General features: G+C 36.3%; 1 protein-coding gene across 4 annotated transcripts in view; it reads right to left on the reverse strand.

Annotated features, from left to right (window-relative positions):
- Positions 1 to 22,919, reverse strand: part of CDK14 (cyclin dependent kinase 14) — a 332,201-nt gene that overhangs the window by 79,826 nt on the left and 229,456 nt on the right. For all 4 annotated transcript variants that reach the window (XM_083826967.1, XM_083826970.1, XM_083826969.1 and 1 more), the window contains one exon: positions 14,476 to 14,524. In XM_083826967.1, the coding sequence (XP_083683093.1) occupies positions 14,476 to 14,524 (49 nt within the window). The remainder of the gene's footprint in view (positions 1 to 14,475; positions 14,525 to 22,919) is intronic.

Below are 22,919 nucleotides of genomic sequence, written 5' to 3' on the forward strand. Positions count from 1 at the left end.
CTGAAAATATAAGTTAGTAATGCAATAAATGCCCTAACAAATATATCAGATTTTTCACTTAATGCTTTTTACAGGCTTAAACCAAACTGAGTGAAAGAAAATCACCTTTTAGAGTCTGACTCTTAAAGGAAGAATGCCTTTCTGTTATGCTTTTTAAAAGAAGGCATGGTGAATTTATATCAACTTCACTGAATCTTGGGGCATGATAAAAGGAAGAAAATACGGCAGTGAAGTTAACATTCCATAGCATTCTTTCTTCACATATTTATTTCCTCACTGGCTGGACATGAGCCAAAAAAAGGGAGGGAATAAAACCCCCAAAAAACATAGAAATAGCTGAAATAAACCTTTGGCACACGACCCAGTCAAAGTTCCATGCTCTTCTTCCTCCCACCCTCAACAACCTGGATTGTTTCTCTCCAAAAAAAAATCCTAATAAAAATACACCAGAGGAAAATCAACTGAACTCTGGATTTCAAATTTGTTAAAGCAGTAAACAATTTTTTTCCTATTTTCCCTCATTAAATGGCTATAGAAGGACAACCCAGCTGTCTTTTGGACCTATTACCTTTTGTAAAGTAAAAAAAAAAAAGAATTAAGTTCTGGTAAATAAACATTAGCACTGCCTGATAAATCTCTGCCCTCTTGTCCAATATTTTATCATCTTGGTTTTGAAGAGTCTTAATTTCATTCTAATGTAAATAAGAACTGGTCTGTTTGCTCAGTACTTCCCCAAGAATTTGCTGCAAGGTTGCAGCATGCCGGCAGTGCCCCAAGAAGAGTGACCTCGCTTTAGTCAGTGAAGCCGGAGATCATTTATCACAGTTAACCTACAAATCTGTCTTGCTGGGGCCTCAGGTCTGTCAACCACTTGGAAGCAGCTACTTGTCCTGTCCTCCCACAGCTCCCTCAAACATCAGATTGGTCTGATCTTTTCTATTATTGTATACCTCTCAGCTAATAAAATATATTTTTATGGATATGGAATGATCCAGAGTACTTTGTATTTATTTATACAGCTCATTAAAGGTGGATAGAGATTTGGAGGCAGAGAGAATGCCCCAAGCCTAGAAAGCTCATGAAGACAGACCCCAGGCATATACATGTATTTAACTTTATGTATATGAGTTGCCTGGTTGAACCCAATGAGACTAAGCAATTATGTGCAAGGAGGCAACCTGGTCTTTTTGGAACTACAATCCTAAGCTAAGACATGACAGGGAAATGACGCAGACCTAGTAAACATTGAGAGGAGTAAACCAAGATTATTATAAGAGCATATGGGCAATATATTCAAAGCTATGCAGTCAAAAATACTTTATTACATATTATTACACATATATATTTAGACAGATATTATAAAGAACTAGCTGCACCTCCCTGACCCTCAGCTACCTGCTTCTGGTGACACTAGAAGAGATCGCAGAATGGGGAAGCCACATTCACACCAGCACCATCGAGCAGAAGGTGTCATTCCTTCTTCAAATTTACTCTCCTGATTTAGCACACCGCTGTTTCTCCTTACACTAATGGAAATACTTTCTAAAAGGAACACTGGTAATCCTCCAGTAGGGAGAAGTTGGTGGATTGAAATTCCAGTGCCTGATATTGATACGGACAGCAGTGATACTAGTTAAGAGACAAATATGCATGTGCCAATACGTTAAAACAAGTCTGAATTTAACTTTAAACTTGGACAGAGAAAGACTGAAGATAATTATTAAAGAAGTGTTTCTTAGGCACAAAAGATCATTATAGAAGAAAACAGCGATCGCTCTTTGGTATGCAATTTGGAGAAAATTGAACATAATTTTGAACTTTTAAATTTTTTAAGTGAAACAGTACATATCCACATATACCTGTACTGAAATGTTTTTTTAACTCAACAGCTTATGCCTTTTTAATTATAAACAGGTTGGAAATGACTGACCAACCCACAAATTCCATATGTATTAGCTATCAATTACTGAAATGTGGATTTTAAGTGCTTGCACTCACATATGTATGAGGATGCAATGCTATCTGACACTCAGAAATTGGCTTGCAGTAGGGAAGGACTCAGTACTGAACTATTTTTGCAAATCCTAACCTGTCAAAGTAGCATGAAAGAGATACAGCTAAGCAGGGAGTTACTGCTATTAAGACATAAATCAGCATAGGTGATTTAAGAACTAAAATCAAAACCGTTATCTATAGTAGTGACCATTAAAGGTCAGGTTTCCCAAAGAGCCAGCTATCACTAAAATTGACTGCCAGAAGAGCTCAAGCCAGTTCTAATGACCCAAAATAAGCAGGTGGATTTCCAAAAGTTTTGCACATGTGGAAATGTGGAATCCATGGAGCTCCGCTACACAGCTGGTCATGTGTACTGCCACCAAATCAGGACAAGCAGGTAAATATCTGGGTCCCATTTAGGTGCCTAAATGGATGCTTTGCTGGAAAGGAGGCAGATCTTAGGCATTCAAGGTAGACAAGGGCAAGTCTTAGCAGCTTCCACACTGAGAACAAGAACCCTGGAGAAAAGGACTACGAACAAGTGGTAAAAATGCACTACCTGGGCACACAGCAATGTGGTTCACAGAAAAGATGAAAGCAGTTGAGAGTCTATCAGAAGGATCCAGGGGACAGAAGAAGGACTAAATATGAATGAGAGAAGAGTGGGAACTTGGTGAAGGGAGAAGGGAAGAGGCCTCATTATGGAGGATTTTGAAAAGGGTAGAAGCTGCTCAAAAGTGACTGAATGAAACAGCCAGTGTTGGAAGGGGAGCTAAACAACACACACACAAACAACTGGGTGTATGGGCTGTTTCTTATATGATTTGAAGAAGGGTGTTAGTCAGGAGAGGATATAGGAAGAGTATTATGATAATCAAGAAAAAATAGGATGTCAAGATCTGAGTGACAGAGCTGGTTGGGGAAGGAAAAAAAGTATCTTGGCAAGAATGTATAAAGCAGTCTGGATGCAGAGGATAAAGAAAGGAAAGATAAAAACATCCTTATGGCTTCAGGTCAAGGTGAGTAAGGATGCTAGCATTATAGAGGGAGGAATGTGGGAAAACTTCACTGGGAACAAGCTCAAGTGTGCAAGGGGCAGGAAATATTAAGAATCTCACCGTTAAAACCCGTGCCGATGACTTAAGCAGGGCTAGGGAGAGAGTCTGACCATTCACTCAGTTGCTGAGTGTCCCCACTGCTCATTGGATAATTTTGGCCCATGCCAACTAGCACGCTCCAAAACCATTCCTGGGCATTGTTCACGGGGCAACCCATGCCAGGAACCATTTCCAAAAGGTTGCACATGCCAGCCTCCTACAAGCAGGGCACGCAACACATTTCCTTCAAGCTTATGCTAGAAAATACAGTTCCTGTGGTCTGAAGCATGGGTCTTGGGCTATTCTGGAATTTTTGAATTCAAAACCTAATACCAAGCAGCCCCAAAATAATAATTGTACCACCAGCTGCATGGGAACCACATAAAACCCTCAGGAGATGCATGCCCAAGCGTTACCTAGTACAAATGTAGCTAAGGTCTGCCACATGGCCTCAGGGCCAGAAGATAGTCCCTGGCTCTGCTTTAGTTAGCAGTATAGACATAGGCTGTATCTGACAGAAAAATGATATTCACCAAACACTATCTGTCAACATCTCAGGAAAGATTCATGCCCTCATGCTTGCAGAATAAAGCTTGACTCAAGGGCACTTTAAGGATCAAATATGAAAGAAATAAAAGGGATAGAACACCCTAGTCCACAAAAGTCATAATGCTGAAGGAAGGCCAATAATATTCTGGGGCATGATTTTTTATATCAGGGTGGTAAAATTAGTTTGAGCCACACTAACTGTATATAGTTAGTACTAAGTAGAAAACATAGCTTTAAGATTGCTATAGAATCTAACCAAAGAAACTAATTCAAAAAGAATGGTCCATTCCTAACTTGTAATGGCACCTGAGAGAAAAACATAAATTTCATCTATTTTTACAAGATTTCTTTGGATTTTTTTTTATGTTTTCGTAAAAACAATAGCAATATTAAAAAATATTCTGCATTCCTAAATAAAAGCAAACAATACGTTTATGGAAACATGACAGATGTAAAAAAATTTCTTTTTTCCATTTAAATTCTTTGCAGTAAGATTCTGAGATTACAAATTCAGCATGGAAAATTAGAGCTTTTATTCATTTGTATTTTCACCCTCCTACTGCAACAGTGATCATAAAACACACACAGCTGGCATCTTTATTATTTTATTCACTGAAGGATTTAGCTGGACAAACATCACAAAGATGGTGGCTGCTTTCATTGAATTTATGATCAAATATGCTTCAGCATAAGTTCAACTCTGTAAGATCAATTATTATGAGATGTGAATAATTTAACAGAAAGTTGTCTATTTGTAAATCAGATCTTATGGATATAAATTCAGCTGAAGTAGCAGACAGTGGATATACACTGTATTATACATTGTATTATTTAAAAGGATGCAGTCATTTATTTTTTTTATTTTTTGTGAATTCATATTTACTGATAAACACCATAATTTACATTTTGGTATCCAGCAACCCACTAATTCAGACAAACAAAATTTCAAAATATTATTTTAAACCTTATTTAAGTTTATCCTAATCAGAGAACAACTTAACAGTTTTAGTGAAACCTTTCAGAATTACAGAAAGCATTTCCTATACAGGCTTAATTTAAAAGAATACACGAACAACCATCACCCTCATTTTATGTTTTCTTTTCATAGATTCTCACCAGAGTCTGTTGTTCAGCCTAATACCAGGAGAGTTATAATAATTTTAACGCAGATCATGTGCCTTAGGATATAGGATTGACTCAATGCCTGAAAGAAAAAGGTCAGTTCCCTTTGGAACCACTTGCCTCTTTGCCCTCCAGCAATGACAGGTGCACCAGTCCTATGCTAAGTCTCTTTATTCACAGCGTATTGCTGAAGATACATAATCTAACCTCTCCATTTTAATACAGCAGCAAGGATTATTATCTCCTATCTTCCCGTTTTGACAATCAGGTCAAGCAGACACTGAACCTATATACACGCTGATCTGCCTGCAGCCAACATCTCTCACAAATTCTCAAACAATAGCTTCAAACTTTCTAGAATAAGCTACTGAAAGACATCAATAAATTTAATTACGAAAACTGTTTGGCTAGCAAATAACTCCAAGTTTAGAAGCAAATCAATGTTTTTCACTAGTCTCCTATAACACCATGTGTTTTTGCACCTCCAATTCAAAAACAGTGCATGAAAAAGCAACAATTCTTTTTTTCTCAGTCCTACATGACAGGAAAGAAGTGCCACAACCAGAAACACAGGAAAGGAAGCAATGAGGAAGAGGTGTTTTAAGATTTTTCCAGTCAAATTGCAAAGAATTTTGGGAGAACATCACAGGAGATACTGATGAATGGTAATATCTGAATAGCTGTGATTACCATTCTACTGCACAAAAGGTGGTGGTCAGAAGTACACCGAAAAACTCACATCAAATCATCATAAAAGTCACTAAAATAAGTATTTTAAGTGAAGATACTTTGTGATGTTTTTACTACTGCAGAAACCTTAACTACTGTCATAAGTCTTGGCTGGCAATTGAGCCAAATAGCATGGGTTTTGAGATTGCCTTGACATATTTGCAGAAGTGGCAAAATTCAGTGGCATTATTGATATTATAGCACTTAATTGCCTCTCTGCACCGTATCTCAAAATGATATCAGTTTCTGAGACCCTAAAGTAAGAATCACAGAAACTGTTGAGTTGAAGAAAAATTATCTGTAACACATGACAATAAGCATTTGAAAATGTCAATCCACTTACACCGATGACAGTTGCTTTAGTGCTAAGCATTTTCGAATGCCAGCCCAATTCTTAAGATGCCCATCATTTTGGCATTCATTTTGGAAAAATTGTGTCTATAGCGGACACACACAAATAATGACATATCCAGCAGTAAGGTCTACTTCATTTACATTATTGACTTCAAAGTATGTCTTCAGTTCTTCAGGCCAATATTTTCAAAATACATCTCAGACTAAATTTTGTCAGCAATGTCATTGTCTGGAGAACAAAGATTTTAGCAGAGATGCCAACGGTACAGAACTGTAGCAACAGACCAGACTTAGAAATATGAGGATATAAAGATGCTTGGTGCCTCTGATCAGAACATATTAGACTTCAAACCAAGAAATGAACACAGACACTATGGCAACACATGAGTAACAGACTACCAAAAACATAATTCTGAGAAATTAATAAAATGTTGGCATGCAGAAATGCATAAGGAAAAAAGGAAAAAAAAAAAAAACACAACTGGAAACATCTGAAAAGAGTTGATCAGTAAGTACTCAAAAACGTTAATAGAGAACATACTTTGAAAAAAAATCATACCTGGAAACACCAAATAAACATGTCTATCTGATATACGTCTCAATATCTTTAGGAATTCTTACAGAATTAGTAAGGATAGCAAACAAATGTAAGGGACCTTTTGTTTCTTTCTATGAAATCCACAGAAGAACAGTTTGCTCTCTTTCCACATTTCTGTATACAGACATTGCTGTAGATAAGTTATAAGTGACATTAACCAAATTTGCACTGCATTCTGAAGTATTTTACTAGAGAAAAAAAATCCTTCCTTTCTTGTTTTTCAAATAAGGAAGAGAACCTTGACAAATATTTTGCTGGACATTGACATGCAATACAGTAGCAAAAGATAGACAATAAAAACAAAATACAGACGCTATAGAAGCAAAAATAGTTTTAGGGAGAAATGGCTTTGTAAACTCTTAGACAAAATGGTGATCAAAAGAACAGATTACTAATGAACAAGATATCAGATGAACTGATTATTTTTAAAAATTGGCTTTATCTTCGGTGGAACAAAGTGACAGGACACAGTGTTTGATGCAGTTTCTCTAAAAATCTTGCTCTGTAGACAAACTCAGAAGAGCTGGGATGTGATATACTATCTCATAGACAGAAAACTGGCTGACAGACCATAAGGAAAGGGTAATGATAAGTGGCAATGTACTGAGTTGGAAGGGAAGTGTCCAGCTGTGTGCCAGAGGGATTAGTGTTAGTCACAGTTTTATTTAACATCTTTATTAATGAACTGGACTAAAGGATATGCTGCATACTGAATCAGTTCTTAGACGAAACTAAATGCTGAAGACACCAACAAAGACAAAAAAATTAGTACAACGAGGCTAATAGAAGTGAGATACATGGGCAGAAAATCTACACACAGGATAGAGGATAATAAACAATTACTTCCAGGGAAAAATAACTGAAAATATGGATAGGTTCAGAGATAATAGGCCAGATATAATGCCAAAAAACTCTAGTCCAATGCCAGAAATTGAATTAGTTGTTGCACAACAAAGAATAGCCATATAATTTAGGGCTATATTTTCACAGTTGTCACAGATATAGGTATAGGATGGTAACAATGTGATTATACTAAAGAAACAACCTAGAGTTAGTAGTATACAGAAAAAAAAAGCTTCATATTAGAGAGGACAAAGGCTTTTGTTGTCCAGTTAGGAGGTTTATTATTATTTTTAACTAGGCCAGGAGGATGTAACACAATACATAAAGCTTATCAACATCACAAAAGAGGGGGAATTAAGGCAGAAGCAAAAATAAATTGAATATCAGGATAAGCATTATAATAATGAGGTCTGTTAGGCTGAGGAATAATCTCCATCCAAATGTATAGAAGCTGTAACGTTTGAGTAATTTACAATTAGAATGAAAGAAACATTCAAATATAAAGTGTGAAGATTTTTTCATTTTGGCAAAGGTATAAACAGAGAAACTCTGTCTTTCTCAGTCATTGGTTTCAATCAGTGTAATATAATTCATTACCATAAAGCTGACAAGACATACGGTGCATTTCAGCTATTGCACTAAACACTCCTGAGCCAGGCTGGGAACTTTGACTTCTGCACTTGAGCCCCTTTATGATGCCAGAATCATAACAAATTGTATTGAGTGCAATGCATAGTAACAGACACACAAAAAGACACGTAAGTGTAAACAAGCAACTTCATCCCCCCTGAAATTAATTTAATAAACCCCGCTAGTTAGTGAAATAAACAAACCAAAAAAATTGCGTTAGGAAAATATAACAAAAATTCCCCTCTGCTGAGGGTCTCTAACACTAGAGGAGCGACTGCTGGGTCAGCTCAAGCGCTCCTCCTAGCGCAGAGAGCTCCGCAGTGCTAAGGCTGGAGCCCACCCCACAGCATCCCGCTGCCGGCCTTCGCTGCCAGGCTCTGCCTGGTCCCAGCCTGTGGCTACTGCACAGAAAGGGTCAATCGGCATGCTATCACATCCCGGAGAATGTATTTATTTATTTAACAAAATAGCGTAATAAATTTACTACCTGTGAAATGACTTTTTGTTTGCATCCCATATTAACATAGGTTTTGCCACGATATGCTTCCTAAAGTCCCTCGGAGAAAAGATAATGACTGATAAAGGGGGTATTTATGTGAAACATGAAACATAATAGGAAATGAAAAAAAAAGTACAGCAATATCACACCAAGCAAATCATCAGGAGACAGAGGCAGGTTTATATGCCTCTAAATCACAAATACTTCTACAAAATCTTCTCTTTTTGTGCCTGGTTTCCATCCTCACCCCTCCCCTCAGCTTGGTTCCTGATCACTCCTTAAATGCAAACACGGAGACAGCCCCGGCACAACTGCAGGACATGCTCCAACTGCAAACACGTGTACATATATAAACCAGCCTGGACCAGAATACACCCCAACTTTTGCACAGGCACAGTTTTAAACCATTACTGCTTGGTTTTGTCTATCAGAAAGGTTTTACTAACAACACTAGACAGTTTTTTTGCTCCTGCTGTGCTTGAGATCTTGAATATTTTTCTGGCAGCACTACAGACTCCACTGCAATGAACAATGCTGCTTACAGGGCATGGGGTGAACAAGATAAAAATGACAATGAGAAGAGAGTTTTGTCTTTACTCAGAACCTCACTAAGGCAAAGATTGTCTCAAAAAAGCAAAGCAAACTAGCAAAAAAATGCTCCCAAGTCTCAGCTCTTAACAATTCCGAAGTCTACGTCAGGTTTGAAATGAAACACAGATTCAAAGCAAATGCACTCATTTCTTTTCACTCACTGCTTTCTTCAGGAAGTTTTCACAGAATAACAGTCCCAAAATAGGCAAGCCCATCCTGGAATGCAACTTTCAAACAGTGTATCCTCTAGAAGAGAGGTCTCAAGTACAGAGGCCATTTTGTTGGAGGAAGAAAACCTCAGTAGTGGGACTAGCTGGGAGAATAAAGTCTTATTTATATAATAAATACAGCCGTTTTGGGGAATTACAAAGTAGCAGTCCTATTTATGCAGAGCAGAATTTGTTTTCAATTGCACCTTTTCTTTCCAACCTAATTTCTCACAATGAAACCCATTATGACAGAAGGATCTGAAAAAGCTTTTTATGTCCTACCAAATATACACAAGGATAATTAGTTCTCTTTTGTCATTCTTCTGTAAGGGTTTTTTATTTATTGTGGAGAAGCTTTTGCAAATTGAAAGAGGTTGCATTGCATTCTGAAGGCAGAGCTGTTCCTGGTTTTTATTGTTTAGATGTAATTCAACAGAAAAGTTTTTTTTTTTTTTAAAAAAAAAAAAGGTGAAAACATAATTCACTGTGAGCTCTATAGGAAGATCACATTACCACATCTTAATTATTTTTGGGCCAGTATTTTGTAAACACATTCCACAATGTTAGGTCATGCAATGTACATGAAGCTTCATATTAGAGAGAAGCAAACGTCAATGCAAGTTTTGTTTCCAACAAAATGTTGGAATGCTTCCAACGTCATAAGAATTTTCTGAAAAACTTATAAATCACATCTTACCTAGTAAATACTATCCTAATAATTTTCAGATATTTTCACAGTCAGTGAGAAAATTCAGTCTCAAAAGGATTTAATGCACTCTGAGTGACAGTTATATTACTTCCCTCAAACACTTCCCAAAAGTAGGATTAAATATTGACCTATTCCATTCAGAGAATTTTAGGAATCTGACTCCTTATATAGTAACTGTGGGTTTCACTTTGACATTACTCTTACATTCCACATTTTTTGCTAATTTTCAGTGAGACTGAAAATTAAAGAGCCACTAGGTGCATCATTGTTCCATGGCCCGGCTCTGGCTTTACACTCCACATCTCATGGAAGCTGGTGTAATCAGTCAGGTGCAATTATACTGCATCCAATCTACCAGCTATGGCCTTCTGGGGGGTCTTGGATTTGTTGTGGATTTTTTAATTTTTATTTTTATTTTTTGTTTCTCTACCTTATATATGTGAAGCTAGTTCTATGGAAGCTGGACGAGTGTTATTCTTCCTTCTAGTAACTTATACTTACATAAATTATAATATATTTTGAAGTAAGCCTTTTTGAAGACTTCTAAACCCATATGGTTATTCTTCAATGTCAGGGCCTCGAAGTATATACACAAACAAGATAAAGGGCTGGACTGTGCCTAGTTGTGAAAGATCAGTAACCGGAGAAAACTTCCTTGCATTCAGAAAGTTGAAGATATTATCTCCTGATTTGGGAGCACCGCATTCAATTATTGCACGGCTTTACAGTTTCTAAGGCAGTTTCTTTGTGACAAATTACTTAATATCTTTGTACCTCAATCCCCCCTCTATAAATGCAGTAACAGGCAGGACTTCACCTCAGAGAAGGTGAATAAATATATTCACCACTGGAATACAGTTACAGATAGAGGCTGTTGAAACTGTTCAGAAGAGTTTCTGTTGCTTTTCTGTTTGTAAACCTGAGAGGTGCAGAGTTCAGCAATTGTGGATTGCCACAGCCCTGTCCCTGACCGGCATACACCTGCATTGGGCAGAAAGATTTACAGCAGCTTCAGACTGCAGAGATTCATGGCTGCATTAATGGTAAGCCATTTTTAGACAATCTTTTCTCTCCATCTAAAATATTATTTAAATATATAGTTGCATACTTACAAAAGACATCCTGGTATATACTTTAGAATATATCCATAAAGCATTTACTTAACACTGTATAGTGATTGGCACAGAGATTTTCTAAAATACTTTCCTGTTGCAAAGGTCAATGTCCATGCCAACCTCGAATAGCAAGAAGTTATTTCACTGAAATTAGTAAGCGTATGCATCAAATCTGAAGTTTACACACACATGTAAATCCTTCCAAGACCATTAATATTGTTCTTTAAAGTGTATCTTTCAGAGGTACTAAGCCAACAAGAGAAAGTATCTTTGTAATAATACCAACATGCATTTAAAAACAAAACACATTTTTCTTCATGTTTTAGGTCTCACACTTATCCCAACTATACTTAAAAGAATTCTATTTTAAATGGGACATCTTTGCACCATCACATCTTCTACATACTAAATCGGGATGTTAAAAGTATATATAATATATATATATATATATATTTAGATTAGATATTGCTGCTATTTGAAACATCCCAATAAAGAAAGAAAATCTCAAGTATGAATCAGTCTGTTCACATAATAAGTCTATAGTTGAATTATAAAGCCATGGGAATATGTTGACTATAACAGAAATATTTATACTTCCTTAACTACAGTTGTGCAAGCAACAGCACTCTAATATAGCACACAGATAAAGACTTACAATAGAAAAAAAAAAGAAAAAAGAAAAGAAAAGAAAAGAAAAGAAAAGAAAAGAAAAGAAAAGAAAAGAAAAGAAAAGAAAAGAAAAGAAAAGAAAAGAAAAGAAAAGAAAAGAAAAGAAAAGAAAAGAAAAGAAAAGAAAAGAAAAGAAAAGAAAAGAAAAGAAAAGAAAAGAAAAGAAAAAGAAAAGAAAGAAAAGAAAATCCTTTACATTCTGAATGTAAATGATACATAATTTGGGGGCACTAAATATTTTGTATTATAGTAGAACTGCACATATGGAGCACCAAACTCCGTGCATTGTTATTGTTTTCAGTCTTTCGATCCCTTCATTTATGCTGAAAAATTGCAAATCCTTTATGCATGGAACATTGCAAATGTGTAAATTTGAAGGGCTTTCTTAGAAATGAAAAAGCTCTGGCCTTCCTTGAATCAGTCTGTGGTGTGATCATAACTTGTGTCAGTTATGAAGTCTCGGAGATTGAGGAGTTGTTTTAAGCAAAATGGGCTTTGTTCCTTTTTGATATTTTAAGAAAACAGAAATTTCATGCAATGTTCTTAAAAGAAATGTGAGGTATCAGCTTTTAAAATTCGTATCTATTGTTGCCCTGATTCATACAGAGGAGATAATGCTAGGTCTAATTGCTGTTAAAATATGGAAAAACAGTCAGCTCGCTCCTGCAGAATGGATGGAATAGTGTGACAGTATCTATTCACATTACTCACGTATGTATATGCCCCCAAGCAAACACATTCACATCAGTATTAGTTTCCTTGTCCCTCTTTCCCAATCCAAATCTAATTGCCTGTGTTGTAATATAATTGCCTTTTCCAAGCTTTTGGATTTCATTAACCACTTTCAAAGAAACGATGAACTTGCAAGTTTGTTCCTTGTTAAAGGACAGAAAATAGATAATTTTATTAACTTTTTAAAATGAAAGCTGTGACTTTCAGGGAATTACATCATTCCAAGCAGCTAGACTGAGGTAGAGTCAAACACTGCAAGATGCCTGCAATGATCACGAGAACTGATAAAATTACTTTGAAATCTTCACAAAAACTAGGAGGTAGCCTCTTCTACAAAAGTCACCAAATTAGGCTTCAGTCTTAACTATACTTGCCAGGAAATTCTCTACAGACTGTTGAAAGTCAGTTGACTTAGGTAGGTGATGACACTCAACCTTCATGAAGGTCTGCACTGGCTTCAGTTCTGCCAGCGTTGTCTCCCTCATTACAGGAATCAGAAAGAACGCCTAACGAAGGACTCTGTAGTAATGCAGAAGAAGCTACATTGTCATGACAGTCACCTGGCACTGTAGAAATGAAGGTTCTGACTCAGCAGGTGTACATTTGATGCTATCACATCCAACAACAACTAGTTTTAGCAACGACCCTGGTACATTAAGAGATTTCTCCTTTCTCATTTAACCATAATTTCAAAAGTTTTGTTGTTGTTGTTTTTCAGTGAAGTATGCCTTTCTGGTTCAGTCCAACATGTTGAACCAAATTGGGATGGGAAGGAGCAGACGTAGAAGGAATAACAGAGTGGCAAAGTGAGCATAAACCTAATTACATTTTGGGCAAACGACTGTGCTATGAATTTCAGAGCTGTACACACACACTAGTGTTAATAAATTATGGTACTGAAAAAGGATTTGGACTTTTACTCTACCAGTAACCATTTTTCCCTTTTAACAAGGATGCTCCTTCACCAAAATGTTTCATTTCTTCAACTTCAGTGGTGAACACTGAAGAGGAGATGCTTCAGACTCCTGCTGATTGAACTTCCTGGTAACCTCCTCTTTGAACTTCCTGGTAAACTACCAACAAGATAGCCAGTTGGTACCAACACTAAAATTTGGAATGAGTACCAGAAACAAACAAACAAACAAAAAATGGTAATGCTGTTGCAGCAAAGACTTAGCCCTCTTGAAAATAATAATAATAATGGTCAAAACAGGGTGGACAAAATTCTAAGATTTTTTTCCAGCAGACAAATTGTTGAAATAACTGCTTATCCTACTCATCCAACTGATAATGTGTATGCTTTCTTCAAATATAAAAGATGTTAATCACTCAAGACAGTGCTGCCCAAATATTCTGTCTGCAAAGAATCTTCATATGCTGAGAAATCTTCCAGTAAGTTTTACACAGATGGTTGGCTAGGCATTGGCTACTGGTTTAGTAGGCAACCTTTCTGGATTTTGAGCACAATACCTTTATATTTTTCTCCATCTGATACATGTGTGTCAAGTATCAGGAAACATTAAAAGGAAAAAAAAAAAAAAAAAAAAGGTGAATTCACATTGACTTTTTCAGTCAAAATAATTAAAATATACAACAGTATGGTTGTTAGCTCACAGAAATGCTCAGTTGGACCTTGCAACAGAGGATGACTATTTGGAAACGAACATTCCATTCAAAGTTGATTAGAAACAGATTATTTAAAAGTCTCTTAACCTCTATAGTTGAACAAAGAAAATAAGATTCAAAACTGATGGTCTAAAGCAATTCTATAACATGTTTCAGTGAGTTCAATATTCTTGCCAATTGACATCCATCCCCAGGAATAAAACTGTATGCCCTGCAGTTTCTCCCTATTTACAGAAAGCTAGCAATTCAAAAAACATTCAAAGTTGAGAGACATGGGAAAGAACAATACTTTTACTATAATTAAAAAGGTTAAAGTCATTTTAAGTTATGATAACTTGAGGTTGGCATGAATCATATCCTTAAGAATAAAAAGCAATAAAATAAAATAATTTAAAAAAAAAGACTTACTTATTCCATGCTTGTCTAAGGTTTTTAGGGCTGTACTGTGTAAACCGTTCTGTAAAAAAAGAGAAGAGGCACATTCAATTATTTATCCTAAAATCAGGATTATTTTTTCAAAATTATTTATTTACTCTCAATTTTCATCATTTTTATGTAACTACTGCAGCTCAAGTCCCAAGACAGGGAAGGAAAAACAGCATAGGAGCAAATGTCACGTAAATACAAACAAAATACTTGCAAACAAACAAACAAACAAAACCAACAAAAACAAAAAAGCATTATGGCAAAAAACTCATTTACCACAACATCACCAGAAAAGGTAATGTTTACAGTTATTTTTCAAATACTTTTGACTGCTAGGGAAAAATAAATGCCTAAAATCTACAATTAATTTGTTTTTTCCTTATCACAAACACAATTCTCTGTGACCTCACTGTCACGTTTCCCAGGAGGTGTAAGAGTAAGTGGGGGTCTGTGTGACACTTAGGGAGGCACAAAACATGAGAGCTACATAAGAGTTCATTATCTAAAGAACATATAACAGATAATCAACAGAAGTAACAAAGTACATGGGGAGCTCATTTCATCAAACGTTCAGTTCTTAAGTTCAGATGTAAGCACTTTCCCTCCCAGATCTGAGAAGATGCTTGCTCTGCATTAGGACTCTTGTTGGCAGAGAATGATGCTATGAAAACTGCTCCAAAAATGAAGAGCTCATACTCCGTTAGTCCTTTGAACAGGACATATGTGCAACTCAGGAAGGAACAAATGTTATCTGGCTGGAAAAATATAAAAACATTTTCCACAAAGCCTGATCACACCAAAATCCTACCATGTAGACTGGTACTCACCCTGGCCATCTACCCTAGTGTGATGGCATTAGTTGCTCTGAAGAAATGCTAAATTTGCAAAGTCCTCCATAAAACCACAAAAATATTTAATTTTGTCTCCACTTCACTCATGAGAATGTCAGTTAATAGATGTACTGTACAGTTATCCTATACTGAAACCAGGACAAACATTATGTTTACATGTATATGTACACACAGCTATAAATGTAAGATTTTTTTGGGGGGGTGGAGTTTGTGTGTGTGTTGAATTCCTGTATTTGTATACTTCACTTATGGCAATATAGTTGGTTTTAAAGATGCAACAAAGCAACAACCCATGGCATATTCAAAAACCTAGCATCGGTGCGGATGATTTTGCTTCTTATGCATATTTTCTTTTCTTTCTTTATCTAAAAACATGTATGCGAAAGCTTCAACTCTCATTGACTTTGTTATCAGAAGTTTTTGACAAATTGCAGACCTGCAGACTTTGAGGGCCACTACACATTTAAAAATGTTGTTGCTTTAATCATACTGATTCAGTTAAAGCAATGAAATCAGTCCATATTAGATACATCTGACAAGCGTACTGGGAAGTGGAAGCTACATCACCATAACCAGTTTAAACACTGATATAAAACGTAAATGTAATTTCTGTAATATTGTATCTAAATTTATGCAAATAGACTTAAGCATACTATTAAAGACTTTTAGGTATAGATGAACATATAAAACAAAAGTTTGAAAGGCTTTCAGTTTTTGTATTGCCAACAAAAAGTTGCTGCACTTGGAAAATATGCGACTATTATAGATGACCATTAAAGCAGCACCTAGTCAGCTTCCCTATGTTAATTTCACTATGAAGCAAAGAAAGTTCTTTAGTTAAAAAGAGGCAACTCTCAGTGACTCTCAGATGTACTGTCATTACACAGGACGTAACAAACTAAAACTATTTGGTTGAATCACACCTGAGGCATCCAGATTAGAACTATAGGAAATGCCAATTTTTTTTTTATCCCTGTTACACAATGCATCTACTACAGGTATGACAATTCCCAAGGGCAGATCTTTAAAGCAAATGATCAAAGTAGTCAAGATCATTACTAGATGCAACCACAATTCAGTACCAGTAATGTGGCATAGGAGTCAGTGCCTGTGACTGGGTTTACAGATCCTGGGTGTACAGGAGCACAAATAAAACCTCAGTACTGAATTACTTCTTCTGTGGTGAGTAGTTTAAGCATCATGATGGCATTGAGGACATGATCCAAACTTACAAGAGAGAGGGGTGTTGCAACTGAAATTTTATCTGTTGTTTACTGATTCAGCTTCTGCTCTCCAGAGAAGTCTGAGCTCCACTAAGGTCAACAGACGACTTACATTGGCCTCAGCAGGACCTGAACAAGCCCCTGAATTTAAGTTTACAAATGGGAATTACAAATGTATTTGTAATCAGATAAAATACATACCCATAAAAACTACAAGAAAATGAAGACATTCTACACTTTATAAGTAAATAGTCCAAACACAACACTGTGCATTCCTTTGTGACAAAGGACAGAAAAAGTACCTGCAGCTAGACAGCACTATTCCAATGAGGCTAAGATACACATGGGAGTTTGGCTAATAAGGGTGCAGAAAAGCGCTGGGTGGAAAGAGAATTGAACTGACCTGAAGCATTGCTGAAAAGCTAACCTAAATCTATGGAAAGACAGATCTTGATTTTACCCCTCATTTAGGTTTGGCCAGATACTAAGCTGGTTCAAACTGGCACAGCAACCCTGACTTCAACAGAGTTACATCCACTTAAACAGTTGAGAACTGTCATATCCAACATTATTTCTCCAAAGCACTGTCAGAAATTCTTTCTAATCAATTTAACCTATTTTCACTGTGAAACATGGTGTCAGCTACTTGGCCAAATTGCTATAAGGCCTTGATGTCCAAAGATCTGCTTCAGTTCTGCAAGAAAATGAAAAAAAAAACCTTGCTATGCCAGATGAGTTTTTACTAAAAAAGGGACACATTGGAATCAGTTATGTAAATGCTGCTATAAAGGACATGTGTAATCAAAACGTATAATCTCAAAGTGATCTTCCTTCTTCCTCTGCCTGCTGCCCTGCTCTAAACCTCTTTTTAAATAAGTATCTTTTTCATCATATTTATCAGGCAATCAGTAGAAGAACTAGGGGAAAAGCACAGTAAAGGTGAAGTCCTCTCTACTGAGAGACAAAGTTCAGTCCCAACTCCTTAATTTCAAACTCCATTCATTTGCCCTGTGACGGGAGGCCATGCTTCTCCTAACCACTGATGTGAACTCTTTTCCCTTTACTCCAAGCAGATTAGAGGATCCTCTCTAAATTCTGTACAAGGAAGGAAAACCCATGAATAAAATACATCTCTCATTTTTCTACACAAATTTTTGGTCATGCCTCCAACCAGAAGCTTGTTAACTTTCACAGACTAGATGGGACTACTGTGGGTAATTAAGCCAGTCTCGTGAACATCCCAGCTTTTAGTAGTTTTCTGAATTAATCCTTCTTCAGAGAATAAAAACCAGAATAACACAACCAGCTGATTTTGATTTTAGAGCTGTCAGAATTGAAAAGCTACAACAATCTTGTCCTCAATTTCTCCATCATGATCCATTTTTTTAAGTCCTGAATTGTGTCAACACAATATAATGTACCTACGAACACCAATCTGATAGTCAGAGGCAATGAAGAGGTAACATGACCTCCTCCTCACTTTTATCTGAGAAGCTCCTGTTTGTGTCCAATTAATGATAACTGGAATTCAGTCTCACAATTATATCTCTATGTTTTCCTCTGAGTTTCTTTCAGAGTGAACTACTCTCATGTATCAATATGGATGCTCCTGTTCTTTATTACTAGATAGATTTAATATAAACAAATCTAAAGCTACACATATGTGACTGTGACTAACTGCATGAAATTATATTTTATAATATTTTCAAGCATATAGTTTTGGTATTTATTTTCCAGATGCTCCTGTTGATTTGACCATAAAAATTAGTAACATCAGCAGTACATCTTGACTGTTTGTGAGATCCTGTAATACTGCAGAACTACCTTGAATGCTCCTCCCAAAAAAAAAAAAAAGAGAGAAATCTCTGCCTTATGAAAAGTAGCAGCATAGGTGGTCCAAATCTCAGTCCAACCATATGGAAAGAACCCTGCGTAGCCAAAACTTACTACCGCTCCCACAGAACTGAAAGGCAAATGGGCACAAGCAAGAATTTCATACACATATTCATATCATCACTCACCCATCTAGCCATGCTTCAGTACATAAAAGTCACTGCCAAGTATGCAGAGCTCACCATCTTTATGTATATGCCCACTCTCTACATCTAGATTAAAGAAACCTGAAAAACTGTACATTTACAGATCAAGATTTGGTTTAAGGTATATTTTGAATCTTTATAGTCCAAACCTTTTCTGATTATTTTTATTAAATGTGCTTATTTTAAATTAAAACATTGGAAGACGGACATGGCAAGCTTATCTGAAATTTAAAGTAAAACTCATGATCTTAATTTACTTTACACAAACACTTAAATAATTGCAAATTTTTTGGGAACAAATTCAGGAAACAAGCCTTGATCTTCTGAAATTTATCCCACATATATAGTTGTCAGCCTCACTAGCTACCATGTTCTCACTGTTACAGAGATTGCTATTCACTTGGATGTTGAATTTCACTAGTCAAAGGTGACTTTTCATTATGTGTAATGAAAGAAGGGAGACTTCACTTTTTGTTTAAATCTCGCAGCACCTATAGCTGTTTTACTGTTTGCCTCTTAGAAGACCAATTTAGCTAAATCTTGATTCAAGTGGTGTGTTCATAATCAAATGCTGTCTAAAGAGATCTCTACATAGGACCACATAAGTGAGCAAAAACACAGTATTAATATTCCTTACTGGAAAGAAGTACCAATCACACAATCTTCCTGTAGCATACCATTTACTCTTAAGATTTTAAAACAGCATAGACAAAGAGTAAGCTAGTGTACTACATCCACACCTCCAGAAGACCAGCCTCAGAGCCAACGGTCACTGTTCTGCGGGGCACCACAACTGACCCACTCAGAGATGGTGGGTACAGTTACACAAGGTACTCTTGTAGAGTTTATTCTACACAAGTTATTCTTCTGACAGTAAACAGATTTGATTTTTTAATTATTATTATTTATTAATATTATTATTATTCCAGACCTTATAGAATAGCTTACTCAATGCCTGTTGTGCCATGGAGGTTTTTACAATTCTGCCCCACAAAGAGGAGCATCAATGAAGCTACTGGAAGAAATAACTACAAAATGGAAGCAGAAGTGAGCAGCCAGAGGTAGGAGAGGGAAGAAGTTTCTTCAGCTGGTTTATGTGACAAGCCTGATGCATCAGAAAGTATGCCCTTAGAGCAACTGCTCTTAAATAGTACTCAGCTTGAAGACATAGAAAAGAAAAAAGAAAGCACGTGCCAGAAAGCTCATCTATTATACCCAGCTGTATTAACTAGTCTTAGAAACAGTGGCATTTCTACAAAGCTTGCCTCTTATTTCTTTTAGACAACTGCTCTACAGCAACTCTGTTATATATGCATTCTTGTGTGCCCACATATATACCTATACGCTCTCCACTGCAAACATCATTATCCGCCTGATAAATACGCTCCATCTGACAGCCTTGCATCAAGGACAGGTTCAAACAGAAGAGAATTTCAGCAGAACTCACTAGTGAGCTTATTAGCAGACCACGGAAGAATTACTGGTTTGCTGTGAGAATTGAAAAAATAAGCACTTGCATTTTAAGTAACATAAAATACCATTAGGTTTTATTCTCCTTTATCTGTCAGAAAAACACGTGAACTATTACACCTTTTGCACATTTGCCTTGAAAGAACCTAGAAGAGGTAAGAAGAGCTACATAAGGAATTAGAAGCAGACTGCATTTTGATTTTTAGCTCCTTTTTAACACTACTGATAATCAGCTTCTTGTCTAAACCAAAGAACTTAAAATACAGTTTGACTTCAAGGCATTTTTTATGTTGCTAATCAAAACATGCTGGCTAATATGCATTCCTTGATTAATGTTCTTCTCTATTTAAAACCAAATGTGATTAGCTTAAATGCAAATATTTAAACATCACTATAATTAATATTTTGAAAAGTCTTATGCACAATTTCTTTAAATGGGTTTTCTTTATATTTCTTTAAATTAAATGTCTAAAGTGACTGTCACTGTATTGTGATATGGAAGACTTAGATATGCTATTATTATTGAAGATTTGATCCTAAAAATATGAACATTATGTTAGCTTAAGACACAAAGACAAGCCTCCATGCTGACAAGCAAAATTTTCAAGCCCTATTTGCAGCACTAATTTGCAATTAGAATTTTTACTGAAGACCATTCAAAACTGGGTTTTTATCACAATAATTAGCTAAATTTTGCTTTTTTTGTATGTGAAACATCTTGAGAAAAATAACTTCAATTCCCTGACCTCCATTCCCATCGCTTCTCCTCTCCACCTCTCCCTTCCAACAGCTTTAGCAGAGCACATGTTGTGCAAAGAGGAAGGAGAGAAGCTATTTCTAGAATCTCTGCTAAACATGAACAGAAAATGTAATTTTATTAGCTAGCATTGTCTGAAGCACTGGACTACCTTACAGTGCCATATTAAATGGCTCTACCCTTTAGCAGTGCTCACACTGGCTCCCTTGCATATATACGAGTTACTTTAACTTTTCAGTTTGATGCAATTTTATTTAAAGACTGATGAAAAAAACTGACAACCTTGCTTCTCTTGGGTTGTGGATACCAGAGACTTGAGGAAACACTGTATATTACAGTTTTGCCAAAACTAAAAAAGGAAGGGAAAAATTGAAATTAATTCTCCTTTTCAAATTCCTCTCTTAGTCAGGTACTCAAATTCCTCAAGACTACATCCATAGCAGCAAGTTAAATGTGCTTGGGACTGTTGTCTGGCCAAATTAAGACCCCTGTCCTGTGTCCATACAACCACAGCACACTCCCAATTCTGCCTTCCAATATATGTGTGAGGCATACTTCTTACTGGGAACTGTCCCCAGTCCATGCTGATTCTCAAAACATGCCTGGGAATTAATTATTTGAAAGTTGTCATGAGCTAAATGCACGCCAAAGACTGCTCTAGCAGTTTAATAGTAGAGACTCCCAGTTTGCCTGGGAACACTTGTCATCAGTCTAGATGCAAACAGACAAGATATTGATTCAGTGTGTAACGAAATGTTGACAGCCTTTGGTGAAACTCTGTAGGAAAAACAGTTATGCAAGCTTGAAAAGCCATATGTGCTCACATACAGTATTTGCACGGATTTGTGTCAGAAGAGTTTATTCTCTCAATCCATCCCTATTCTAAATGAAAACTTAATCTTTGGTTGTCAATCAGCTGTGAAGATGCAGGTAGATAGATCGTATTTATAAACCAAATCTATATTTATTGATCATCTGTGAAGCAAAGCAGAATTCCTCAGTCAGAACACCAGCTCTGCAGTGGTTTTGTCAGGCACATACTCAGGATTTTTTTAATAAATCTACGAAGTACCTGTCAATTTCTGGCTGACTCCAAATTATGCAGTATTTCCTATGAATGTTGTTTTCCCTCCCTAGTTTCTTTCAGTCTTCTGCCGTCTCCTTAAGGAGAGTCTCTTTCTCTTAACTCTTTTCACCCTCATCTTATGGATTCTCTTTTAAAAAACAGTGCTTAGTGGATGTTTCCATTGTCTCATAAAAAGGTATTTCAGGTATATTACTTTAGGTTTTCAGGTATATTACTTTATATTACATCTGATAGTCTGTTGAACAACTGAGCTTCAGGCTCCCACTCCATCAGCCCATGATGAAATATTTAACTTTCTTTCACCTAGAAACAGCAATGTATGGAAGCTGAGGCACACTGAACATTGCAAACCATTCTCATATTTTCTCTACCTTACTTGTTATCAAGTTATTTCTTCTCCTTGACAGTTAACATCTCTTAATGTCCACCATCACCTCATTTATCTTCTGTTCTGACCACATCTTACCTTCTCCCCCTTCGCTCATTGACAGTGTCTTCTGACAAATATCTATTTAACTTCCCAGGACAGAGGTTACACAGTGGCCATCCCAGACATTAATTGAGAATGTAGGAAAAGGAGAAACTTAAGTGCAGATGTTGATATGAAAGGCTTATCTTGCTCAATTATTTGGACAGGACTCTGAATCCAGGAGATATGTCTGGAGGATAAAGGAAGACTCCAAACTAAGAAAAATGGGAGATTTAATGAAGATGGAGAGAATAATACACAGAAATGAGGAATACTCAGACATGAGACTGGTAAGGAAGGAGCTTACTTTGGAATACTGCTCTCTCTCTACTCATGCAGACATAGTAAATGCGTACTTCCATTTTGTTCTTGGAGACATTGCTCCAGCAATACAATCAGTGGTTGAATCTGTTTTAGAGCAGCAAATCTACATATTTATTAAAGTATTGTAACAAAATATTAACAGAATATTAATTAAAAATTGTCAGAGGACAATTTTTATCATTTAAAATCTCTCTGACCAATAACCT

The sequence above is a fragment of the Anser anser genome, assembly GCF_964211835.1.
Source record: "Anser anser genome assembly, chromosome: 2".
NCBI lineage: Eukaryota > Metazoa > Chordata > Aves > Anseriformes > Anatidae > Anser > Anser anser.